The following is a 12,827-nucleotide window of genomic DNA, read 5'->3' on the forward strand; positions in this document are numbered from 1 at the left end:
TTTAAAGTCACTGAAAACCTTAAATTAGTGAAAGAAGAATCATTGATTTGATTAAATAATAATTAACTACATCCAGCTCTTGTCAAAGGTGCACAAGGGGCAAAAGAGATGTTGTCTTTTTTTGACTTTTTGGCCAAGCCTAGAAAAGAGATGCTATGTGGTGTGCGACGGTAAATATGAAACAATCAAACAATTAAACGCATCTTGAAAGCAGTCCCAAAAGTCATTAAAGAACTGGAAAATATCTTTTGATTATCTAATACAACACCTTCCCCGTCTTCCTTGATCTCTACCAGCTGCACATTTGAAGATTACAGAAATTGCATTTTGACTCGAGTATTCTAGCACCCTCCGTTGCTTAAAGCTTGGGACCTGAAGGGTTTCAACGTAGTTTCGCTGTCACCAGCCTTATCTGCGTATGAAACTCGATAGAGTAGGGAACTATTATTGTTGACTAGAGCCCCATCACGTCCTGTAATGCTGTTGAAATCAGGACATATAAAGGTAAAGGTTATATAAGTTCCTGTTGGTGTATTTTAATAAAATAAATAGAGTTTAATTACCAAATTTTTGATGAGTTATAACTTGCATGAAATAAAATAAATAGACATTTTGGGAGTTGCAAAATCTTTTAGAACAGGAGTTACATGTCTTTTATGTTTTAGTATTAATTGTGTAACCTTTATAACTGTTTGAAACGGCTATAATTGTACTAATATGACTGTTATACAATTAATCTAATATTATATTTGCAACCAAAATTCACTAACAATGTAGAGATAAATTCTACCTTTGTAACTCCTATCTTTTTTCCACTAATAAATAGATGTTCAAAAAGTATGTTTCAGATCAGTTTTCTTTCTAAATATGTTTTTCATGGAATAGTTATAGTATAATCTCCATTAATACTAAATTCTAGTGTTAAAAGAAGATAGTTATTATTTGGTCAAAGTAAAGTGTTGATAGAAACTTCTATTTCTCTTGGTTGGGCCAAGTCAAACAAAAGCAATAATCTTGAATTAGGCTATTGTATTTTGAAGGTAATGTGTTGGGACCCTCTATATTAGAATTAAATAATTTTTGTAGGGGCACGAATAGCTTTAGAAAGGGCATGAATGCTCCTCAACTCTATCGTATTTTTTAGTTGCGGTAAATTCATGATTGCCAACCTTAAAAATTTGAAGATGTTGTCTCGTGTGCCAATATATATGTTTCAAGTATTATTATTTTATGTAACATTGAGGTAAGATAATCTTATAAGTTGAATTCAACGTGACAAATTATTTCAATTGCTTGATAATATTGGCTCTAAAACCAACAATTTTAAGACGAAATATGCTCCTATCAAAGGTTATGTACTTGTCGATATCTAATTAGCTGTCAACTACCAAGCATTTACTTGGTAGCTGTCAACTACCAAGCACGTACACGGTCGTTGATAAAGATGTATTAAACGAGTGATTGACTGATCACATTAATAATGCGTATGTACTGCAGACGATCCATCTCGTTAATTGCTTGGAAATTGCATGATGAAAACAAAAAAATGACATCCATTTGGATTAACTGTTTTGTGGAGTGTTTTTGAATGCCACGGTCTTATAGTATGCTTAAATTAACTCAATCTATATCTATATGTATTCAGGAAGGGATTTTTAGCAGAAACCCTCTCAATGACTTCTAAATTTCTCATTCTTTTTTCTAGATTTTTGTATTTATTTTAATACATAAAATGTAGTGGGTTATAACCCACCTTATCACCCATCAATATTCCCACTATCTCACTCCCACTATCCCACTATCTTAACTCATCCTATAACCACTTCTACAAATTCTCTATTCCCACTATCCCACTATCCCACTATCTCACCCCCACTTTCTCTCATTTTCTTATTTGTTTTTGGTTCTCTATTCATTTTGTAAATGTATTGATTTTGTTTCTTTTATGAGCAGTAGTGGAAGATATTATGTGCAGAGACTTTAGCAGAACTCAACTTTCTTGCGGAGAATTGGAAGTATATTCTTGCCAACTTAATTTTTCAGGTCAGTCCCCTCTGCCTTTTAAGTATGTTTTGCTTTTGCTTTGCTTTTTGTCATGAATGATATTGCATTGATTTTCTGATCATCCATTATTTCTGAAAATTTTTTACAAAATCCTATGAACGGTTGTTTGCTTATTGTTACACTGTAAAGCAAAGATAGTCAATAGTGGGATAAAGTATAAATACAAAATCACAATCGCATTTCTAACATAAGGTATTGCTTGCTTATATAATTGCGAATGGTATAGATTCATGATTGAGGGTTTTACTATTTCTAACATAAATTGTATATTATAAAAATTTATTTGTTTGTATTACTGAAATTTTTTTAATTATTTTTTATTGCACATTTATCACATAAAAAAGGTATTACGATAGTTATTTTCATAATTTTATTCCAAAAATGATCGTGCATGAAATTAAAAAAATATTTTTTTGATAATAAAAAATAATTAAAAATGGTTTATAATTAGAGAAAAACAATTCAGATACTACTAATAACTAAGACACTATACGCCCATTATTAAAATTGGATTAATTTTTAATTTCGTCAGAAATTCTTTTGGCAAAATTGCATTCTAGCCTTTCTTTTCTTTATCATTTTCTCTCTGCATTGACTGCAATAATTTTCACTTCACTTTTAATGGTTGGCCTTTCAAAATTGGTAGAAAGAGAGTTTATTAGCATCCAAATAACTGTTCTATGTTGCATCTTTTTGAGATGCTAAATAAGGCATGAAACTTCTTGAAAGATGGTATCCTACTTTTTAGAGTTTAAATCACAATATTACCTTCATTTTTTTATATTTTTGTATTTTTGCATCCACTGGATTAGAAAAAATGTGTCCTTCTAAACTTGGATAATGTTCAGTAGTGATGCCAAAGACCTAACGATATCTATATGAAAAAAAAATCCAAGGGACATAATTATATATCATACCAGATATCAGGAAACTAACTGCATAAAAGAAATAATCCTGACTCATATTTCGGCGTTCTACCTGACTCAAGACAGTGATTTAAAAAAAAATCTGGTTTCTCTTGGTATTTGAAAATTTCTGAATTCTAACTGAATTTAAACCAAAAGAATAAATTAAAAATTATAGAGGCTGCCAAATTAAAAGACAATATTGAATTGGATATTAAAAGATGGTTTAAACATAGTAGGGACTACGAACCAAAATCTTTGAAAAACAATTCTGTATCCAAAAAATAAAAAAAAAATCTACAAGAACAAACTCATTTTCCCAAAAAAAAGAAAAAGAAAATAAGCCTATAAGAACATACGTCCTTTTCCAAATTTAATAATTTATCTACATTATGAACATATTATAAACTAATACATTCCTTTTTATTTAATATTAAAAATTGATTTTAAATATACAAGTGATAGCAGAGGGAATGAAGCAGTTAGCGACATGTGAAAAAATCGAAAAGGACAAAAACAATTAGAGGGATAATTTCGCACAAAATTCATGGGTTAAAGTGCAATTTGAGGTATAGATGGGAGGCATTTTAGTGCATTTATTGGTTTGTTTTCAATAAGTGGTGATTGGTTTTGCGGGATTTGGGGGGTCTACATATACCAAAATATATTTATATAGGGATTATTTCATTAACTATGAGTGCTAATAACAATTCTATTGGTGCGTAATTTTCATTTGATTACAACACAATTGTATTAAATTCTATTGATGCTACTTCTATATTAACTATTGTATTTTTTTGTTAACAATTCTTATACAATGTATCACTTACTACACATAAAATAAATACAAAAACTATTTATTTTTTATTTAATATATATATTTTTTCTAGATCAAAGAAGTGAAAATATTGCCTCTCTTCAAGTTCGACAGTCATCCGCATCACCAATACTTTTGGTTGATCATGGTAAATATACAGTTTTTTATATCGTCAAAGATCGTGCATTTTCATTTGTAGTACACACTCCACAAAATTCAACATACTTAATTAAATCATTAATTTTGGCTTTCGTACTAAAAGTGGATTGGTGTGAAGAGTGTTCGCACCTTCAAGAAAGATTATCAAATCGAATGCTTAGTATTTGTAAGTATTTCATTTTAACAACATTCAATTGCATTCATTTGTAGAAATATATCATTCCTTTTTTTAATATAAATTTTAATTTTTTTTTTCAGAATCCATCTTTCGAAAAAAGACAGTTCTTGAATGATATACACATTCTATTATATTTCAAACTATTGTTAAACAGATATTACATTTAAATTTTGTTGGTTCAATTTTTTCATCTTTAGTTGTTCACCATTTTATTTTTTTCAATAATATCAGCACGCACGGGTATTCACACTAGTAGATTTGTATTTGAAATGTTTCTTTGTTTCAGTTTCTTACGTGACTAGGAGAGTGTATTTACGAAGCAAAATTCTAGTCTTATGACGCCAAAAACATTGTTTTAAAAAAAAAATAGTGGAGGCATTTACTTGAATTCGAAGGCAATAATGATGTATACTTCATGAAATGCATGTATAACATGTGGTTAGTTTTTTTTGGTAAATAAAACATGTGGTTAGTTAGTTACTTTAAAATGTGCCCTGTCTTAACATAATTCAAGAAAATTGCATTTAATAGACATATTTATAGTACTCCCTCCGTCCCATTTTGATAGTTCTATTTCTTTTTTCACACAATTTAAGAAAAAATAGTTAACTTTGTTGGAAAAGTAAATTTAGATTGCTATTTTCCTAAAATACCCTCACATTAAATATGGTACAACTTTATGGGAACTTGAATTAATGGTAAAAAAAGAATCAACTCTCATTAAATGGAGGTAGGTTTATAGTAGCAACTATTTACATTGAATAAGGGTATTTTAAAAAAATTAAAATACAACTACATTCTTCAATTGGAAAGTGGACTATAATTTGAGACAGATGAAAAAGGAATACAGGACTATCAAAGTGGGATGGAGGGAGTAGCATATACTTAAATTGTCCTGAATAATGCTTATATTGATTTTAAATAAATATTTACATTTAATGATTCATTTACACTTCATTGTTGGAGCAGAATGCAGAAGACTGGTGGAACAATAAAGCACCCAAAAGTCAATGCATATTTGTCATTGGCTCGTGTCAATTTTTAAGTTATGCTTCAGCTAATTGAGCAGCCGTTTGTATGTATGCTATTGATAGCCTTCCATGACCATGTGCATGTAAAAGGAAATTCATACAAGTACTTTCTTTTTACTCATCGCCATGTATGTTTTTTATTCTTTTTTTGTTTTTGAAGTACGTTTTTTATTCTTGTTGATGCTACACATTGGTGGCTTCCATTGTGATGTATACCTTATGAATAGCAGCATATTATTCTCTACACATAATGCCTTTTATTCTCTATAACAAATGTAGAGTTTCAACTTTAAAATGCTATATGCATTTGTAGCACTCAGATGGTGATTAAAATCGAAACCTAAGGCCTTGTTTGTACAGCAATTTTTCAAATTGCTACGTTTTCTGTGAATATATTTTTTAATCATCTTTTTATCTCATATATATCAAATTGCGATAGTAATTTTTCTATAAAAAAAAATTCAAAAAAATGCAATCCAAACAAAACCTAAGTTTTGAGTTTGAACAAAATTACGAGCGGAAATTAATTAAGCAGAATGAAGGAAGCAAAGGAGTCAATAATGGCATAATCCTGCCTGTGATGGTAAGCCATGCTTGACTTTGATCCAGCTCACAAGTCAACTCAGGAGTGTCTCTTTGGGGCTTAATTTATCATTAGGCGGGGAAATAATTAATTAAACCGACATCATCCGATGATTCCTTCGGATGCCGCCACGTAAGATGTCGTCGTAGAAATCATATACGTACTATTGCAGAGCCTTGGGCTGGGTTAGGAAAACGTATGCTGTTTTAAGATTTGCGTTGTAATTCCCGTGCCGTATGTTGCTGCCATTTTCTTGGATCAAATTCCTAGTTTGACCCAAATAGCGAAGAAGTGCTTAGTTGGGCCTGTGCCAATCCAATTCCATTTAGTCATGATTGTACTCCCGACAATTACCAATATGATTATTTAATTAATTAACTTCACGCGAGTCTCGGCTTGTTTGGATTAGCAATAGAAGTTTTTACTGCTTAGTTAACTACTTATACTAGCTAGTATTTTGGTTTTACAGAAGAAACCCTCTCCTAATAAGCAGAAAGTAATTATGCAACTATTCGAGCAATAGAAGTGTTTGACTTCGAAACTCAAACAATTTAGGATTAATCATTTCTACACTGTCAGTGTATACACTATCACTGTTTGATTCATGACATGTGTATAAAAGTTGAATTTCAAATTCAAATTTTATATAATTGTCATTCATCCAACGCTGATATAGTGTATACACTATTAGTGTATATAAGATTTACTCTTAAAGTTATCCGGATGATTTTACTTTTTGTAGGAAAGGGAATTGGACGAAGAGAGCCAAAGATTATTATTGCCTTGGTTCGGTGGCAAATCAATAGGTGGTACAAAATAAGCACAACCAACTAGTTAGAAGAAGAAGAAACCTAATCTAATCTACGATGTCGATAGGAAGAAATGCAATGCTGCCGTGCTTGGTAGAATTTCATCAAATACAGACAAGACACACCATTCTGGACGTGGAACTGTTCCGAATGCATCTGTCTAATTCTGGATAGCAAATTGAATCATAATTTTGGAACAACTTACACTTTTTTGTTCGAAGTGCTAAAGGATTCTCCCGCACGCTGAAACTAAATAAAGAGCTCCCCATGTCTGGTCGTGTAATTTTATTTAGTTCAACACTAAAGGCTGCCGCTAATATTTTGGTTTTTGAGGCAGGAAATAAGAACCTTTCTGACATCTTCACTCCCATGTCTGCTCGCATTTTTTACCCCAGTACATACCTATGCACATATATCTTCCTGTCAAACAGCGATGTCATCGAAAGTCAACTTGAATTTTTTCATTTCTCCGAATTTTCATCATCATGTCTGAGCATCTTCAAGCACTTCTTCCATGCGTTATTTTTAAATTACCTGTTCATTCAATGCCAAAGTCATAGTATTTTTTTAATCTTTTTTTTTTTTTTGCCTTCTCTTTCTCAAGAACCCCTAATTTTCTGTTCTATTGTTCTCTTCATTTCATCTTACTTTGCCATTTACATCTTTTATTGACCAATTCATTCCTATGTTCCTATCTCACTATTAGTATTTCATTTCTCCCTCTTTGAGAATCTACGCTGAAGTCTGTTTTCATGGATAGATTACAAAAGCACATCTACATCCATGAATCCCTGCTCCTTCCTCAAATCAAGACTCAACAAGCCCCGAGTAATCAACCTCCCTTGCCAGTTTCCAGCCATGGGTTCCCCATATTGGCCATTGCTGTACTAGGCATCATGGCTTCTATTTTCTTACTAATCAGCTACTATATCTTGGTCACCAAATGCTGCTTCAGCTGGCAACAACTTGACCCCCTGAGACGCTTTTCTTTCCGGCGAGCACCCCGGAATGAAGACTTCTTGATGGCCTACTCTCCTTCATTACCGACTCGAGGCCTCGATGAAATGCTTATCCGCGAACTCCCCACTTTCCGGTATTACAGGACCGAAGGGGATGAAAGCGGCAGCCTAAACAAGTGTGTGGTCTGTTTGAACGAGTTTCAAGACCAAGATATGCTGAGACTTCTTCCTAAATGTAGCCATGCCTTCCACCTAGATTGCATTGATATATGGCTTCAGAGCAACGCCAACTGCCCTCTTTGCAGAACAAGCATTTCTGGGACCACCAGAGATCCATTTGATATGATCATTGCACCAAATTCTTCACCCCAAGAGCCTCAGCCTTTGATGAGAAGAATGGTTGGAAGCAGTGAAGACTTTGTTGTGATCCAAGTGAGCGGAGAAGAAGGGACTCGCAGCTTGTTGCAGGGGCACCAAGAGAGAAGTGAATCCTGCAGACAATTGGTGCAATCTAGGAGTCGGTCCCTAAGAAAGTCTGAGTGGAAGTTGACAGAGTTGAAACCAGGGAAGGTTCATCATGCTTCCATAATGGGAGACGAATGCATTGATGTTAGAGAGAAAGATGATCAATTCTCCATCCAGCCTATTAGGAGATCATTCTCCATGGATTCTGCCGTGGACCGTCACGTTTATTTGTCAGTTCAAGAGGTCGTAACGCAAATTAGACACCCCAGTGAGGTTAGAAACAGTGAAGAATCAAGTAGCAGAAGCCAAAGATCAATCTTCTCATTCGGACACGGAAGAGGATCTAAAAGAGCAGTTCTTCCAATAGATCAGTTATAACACGCATCCATTGCATTAAAGATTTCGATTTCTCGTAAAACAAAAACATCTTACTGTTGTTGATTAGTTCGACTCTTATTCATTGCTTATTTCTTGTAGATTGAAATATTAGAACTTTTAGCAGGTTAAGGTATATTAATCGCAACACAATAATTAGGTATGATGTTGCACGATGCGAAAAGAGCCGGTCACTGGTGGTTCGTGCTGAAATGTAGGCAACTAGGGCTGGTAGAATCATTGTTAAACCACTATGGCTAGATAGGATTTTATGCTGATGCGACATTCTTCTTCATGAATGGAAATGATTGCGTTCGAACTTTCTTTTTTCTGCTTCTCTCAAGAATGCCCCGCATAATGCATCGAGAGAATTAAAGGGTTCACGAAAGAGGCCAGAGGACCCAACTTTTTCCCCAGAGAATGAATGAAAAGGTATGATTGCACATATTGGAGTGGAGGAGTAATTTTCAGAGACGAACCATAGTTGACCATTTTACTCTTTACCGTAACAGTACTGTCAGTGAAAACTAAAAGGGCAGCATTGGAATGATATGATATGACGCCAATTCTCTCGTTTCTGTCCAAATTTGCAGTACCAAACACGGCAACACCAATTGATTCCAGAGGATCGACACAAGCAGCTGGTGAGTTCGAAGAGTTGCTCGATCCCGGGGAGGAGCGCAAAAAGACTGATGAAGAAATATTGGGCGAGGGCGAGGGTCAAAATAAAAAGAGAATTCGTTGCCTCTTCTTCACTAAGGGATTGGACAATCTTGAAACCAGGTGTCAGGTTGCCCTGGCCCCTGCCTGCGAAGGAATAAAGAATTGGCAACCGACCAGACCAGTTCACTTCATAGTTCATATTCAGACTCAGTATAGGAGATCTCACGTTATTTTGAGTTCGAAATTCGTGTTTGACTTTACTCCAACATGACAATCTGCAACAAATCCTGTGGGTTCACATAAATTACTACTCGATATACGTAGAGTACCCAACCACTGCTGACTCAATAACGTGCCCAAAAAAACTTATTACAGAAGTAAAATAAAGCCCAACATAAAAATCCCTCATTATATTCAACCAGAAGATTTCTTCCATACGCACTCTCTCATGCGACTTCGTCACCTCTGAAGCTCCCTCAATGTGAACGATTGAAATAACCAAACACATGCTAATTCAAGACTTTGACTTCACAGTTTCAAAGATGACTTCAGATCCCATTTTTCTCATTTCTGAGAAAACATTTTAATCAGGGATTCACGTGCAATTCATGTTTACTCGGATGCACTCTTTCTTGACCCTGTTTCTAGAACATCTTCTGTGAGCGACGAGATATCGGCCTAATCTTATATGCCTTACCCACACGATCAAGCTTCGATATGTTGTCTGACTCAACTCAAATGAACTCATTGAGGCCAAGCAAGGCAAAGAGGCCGAATCATTGGGTTTAGTTCCTAGGAACAAAATCCATCTAGTCGGTGTCAACAGCAGTTTCGCAGATATTTCATTCCTATAAAGTCAATCCAGTCAAATCAAGAAATGAAACACGAGTATGTAAACCTTCAGACTTCAGAAGAACTGCTGAATTTCTAGCTTCTGTTAATCTCTAGGCATCTCTAAGGTACTAGATTATTGTTATCGGCAGCCAAATAATGAAATGAAACACAAATATGTAACAGGAAAAAAACTCGTACAGAAGCTGTTCACTCAAAGCTTAATTCTGCAAGATTTAACAGCTCATAATGCACTCGACGGTGCTTGATTAACTGAAAGACCAGTTTTTGAGTTTGCGCCAGAAACAGCATTTATCGTGTGAGGCAAAGGTAATGCCTTCATCAGAGACTCATTCGAGGATGCACCAAGTGCTCTCTTATTCAATTGTTCCAGGAGTCGCTGAGCTTCTTTGACTTCATCCTCCACGCTTGGACCATGGCCTTCCCAAGCTTCAATTACTTTCTCCTGGAAGTTAATTGCTAGCTGGTAGCTGCAAAATCCGAGAACCAATTTTAACTAACTATTCAACCACTAGTAAAAAGCAAATCACAAGAGAGATCGAGCCACTGTACAATGAATATTGCTAAGCAATACACAACTTTGACGAACTCTCACCATCCGGTTTATCCCTCTTCACAAAATTTGTGTTGTCCGCTATAAGTTTTCATAGAGGCGTCCCACATAAATCAGGTTAAGTATTTAGCTCACTAAGGAAATCTTTTAAGAAAATCAGCTTAAACATTTCACCAACTCTTTAGGACTATAGTCAAATCAAGATTCAAACATCTGAAGCCATACTACACATCATTACAACTATATTTCTTGCTTTTAGCTCTTCCATCTCTTTCCCGGAAGATTGATGAACAGAGACCACGAACATCAAACTATTGAAAACTGGAGCATAAACTGACCTCTAAGAAATTGTGAACATCAGCAAGGAGTAAATAACTGACAAGCAATATTGGAAGCACAAACAACAGTTCTGAAATCAAGCATACCAAATGGGTCCCAATCCTCTGTTCAACAACTTTGATACAACAAAATTTTCTCCAAGGAGAACCTAATAATTCCTAAGCACCATACAAAGTAAAAATACTAACAGGTCATGCATTTAAGATCAGAATGTTCTGAGAGACATTATATACAAAATCACCAATAAAGATGTTTCCATTACCTTCCCATGGCAGCATATGCCTTTGAAAGGTTTTGACATGCCTCGATTGAGTCTGCATGATGTGGACCCAGGGAAACATCCATGATATCCTTTGCAAAAGCAAAAACCTGTGCAGCAGACTGAGGTCTATCCAACTCCAAATATGCTGCACCCAGATTATTGTACACGTAGCCAACCCCGTAATGCTTGGATCCAAAGCTCTCTTTTAGTCTCTCAGCTGCATCCTCCAAATAAGGAAGCGCTTGCTCAACCTTCCCAGTCAGGAGGAGTAACCAGCCAATTCTTGCAGAGACACTTCCTACTGAATGTTGCTCTTCCGCAATCTTTTCAAGCATTGCATGCGCTCTCTTTAACAAGGATATTGCAGTTTCAAACTCATTCATAGTCTCATACTGCATTGATATTTCCATAAATGCCTCAGCAACTGCTATAGGCGAGGTTGCTTCTTTCTTGTCAAGAATTCCACTAGCAATCACAAGGCACCTCTTAGAGTCTGCAAAGTTTTCCTGATTACACAAAGCCTTGGCCATGGAAACAAAGATCATAGCTCGATCCTCACTATCCTTAGGAGTTTGCTGTACAATGCCCTTCAAAGTATTAATGGCCTCATCGTACCTTCCTAAGGCAATTTGCATATTGGCAGCATCAATTTCAGCTCGGAGCAATTCAGAATTGCAACCCCAACTTTTCAAGACCCTTTGAGACAACTGATTTTGCTCCAGTGCCTTTTCATGCTCTTCAAGTCCAGTATAAATAACTCCAAGAAGCCTCCTATCGTGAGCAACTTCCACCGAGTTATGTCCCAATTGCGTTTTATGGATATCCAAGGCCTTCAAACAAAATGGTAAGGCCTCCCTGAAACTCAAAACTGCGACGTAGGCCTCTGCTACCTCCCTGTTAGCCTTTCCAAGTTCCCTACAGTCTTCATCTAACATCATCTCTTTTAGCTCCAATGCCTTCCTAAGATTACCAATAGCCTCCTCTCTCCTCCCGATGGCAGTCTTAGTATTAAACAATTCAAATTGAACAGCATGAAGAATAGGCCTAACATCATCAGCACTACAAGAACGTTGTTCCTCCAGCCGGTGCAATATTCTATTAGACCTATTAAGATACCCCAAACTATCATTAAACCTTCGTAGACTATAGCATACAGAACCCAGTAATTGCAAAGTCATAGCAAGAGGCAAAGAGGGTTTATCATCTTTATCAAGAACTTTCAAAGCCCTAGTAGCAAAAGATAAAGCCTTTTCAAGGTCCTCACCTTCTTGGTCAAGTTTGAGGCCTAATTTCAAGCAAGCTAATCCAAGCTCAATTTCATCAAAGCTGTCCTCCATGTCCTTGAATGCCTTGAGCATATCATCAGTGGTCTCTGCCGACTCGAACGCCTCTTCAAGTTGGGATCTTTCTTTTATTTTTCTCTGTCTTGAAGACATATGAGGGGCCATAGGGGTTTGGTCAGAAAGGGTGGTGAAACCTTGAGATTTAGTATTGGATAAGAGTAAAGCATCGGCCTTGGAGAAGTTCTTGAGATGGGATTTTGATGGGTGGTTTTGGGTGCATGGCGTAGGGTTGGGGAGGGACGATATGTGGGAGATGGAATCAACTGAAGGAAATGAGAAAGAAATTTTGGAGTGATGCTGGAGCTTTCCGAGAATGGATGAAACCCTTCTCATAGCGGATTTGATAAGCCTTTTTCAGGGGTGAGTGTGTTGTAATTTGAAGCCCTTGATGTTAAACCCTTGAAAAACCCTCGACAGGGCAGCCAGCTTTCTGGATTCTGGGAAAGTGTTTTTTTTTTTTTTTTGTAGTT

At 35.7% G+C, this 12,827-nt stretch overlaps 2 protein-coding genes across 2 annotated transcripts; one reads left to right on the top strand and one right to left on the bottom strand.

Annotated features, from left to right (window-relative positions):
* The first annotated feature begins 7,255 nt into the window (after window positions 1–7,255).
* Window positions 7,256–8,577, top strand: LOC113743355 (RING-H2 finger protein ATL16-like). The gene has a single exon (XM_072049135.1). The coding sequence runs from the start codon at window positions 7,299–7,301 to the stop codon at window positions 8,346–8,348; it is 1,050 nt and encodes a 349-aa protein (XP_071905236.1). The 5' UTR covers window positions 7,256–7,298; the 3' UTR covers window positions 8,349–8,577.
* A 1,241-nt stretch (window positions 8,578–9,818) lies between these two features.
* LOC113732842 (protein KINESIN LIGHT CHAIN-RELATED 2-like) lies at window positions 9,819–12,827 on the bottom strand. The gene is made up of 2 exons (XM_027258843.2): window positions 11,015–12,827; window positions 9,819–10,330 (listed from the first exon to the last, which is right to left on the bottom strand). Exons 1-2 carry the CDS (start codon window positions 12,688–12,690, stop codon window positions 10,084–10,086), a joined length of 1,923 nt encoding a protein of 640 aa, XP_027114644.1. The 5' UTR covers window positions 12,691–12,827; the 3' UTR covers window positions 9,819–10,083.

Source organism: Coffea arabica, chromosome 1c (assembly GCF_036785885.1).
Source record: "Coffea arabica cultivar ET-39 chromosome 1c, Coffea Arabica ET-39 HiFi, whole genome shotgun sequence".
NCBI lineage: Eukaryota > Viridiplantae > Streptophyta > Magnoliopsida > Gentianales > Rubiaceae > Coffea > Coffea arabica.

What these genes read in the sequence shown, in the direction of transcription:
- LOC113732842 (XM_027258843.2), bottom strand. Translation starts at nt 12,690, where the DNA reads ATGAGAAGGGTTTCATCCATTCTCGGAAAGCTCCAGCATCACTCCAAA. An exon ending in GCATATGCTGCCATGGGAAG is followed by an intron (nt 10,331 to 11,014) that starts GTAATGGAAACA and finishes CGGATTTTGCAG; the next exon opens with CTACCAGCTAGCAATTAACT.
- LOC113743355 (XM_072049135.1), top strand. Translation starts at nt 7,299, where the DNA reads ATGGATAGATTACAAAAGCACATCTACATCCATGAATCCCTGCTCCTT.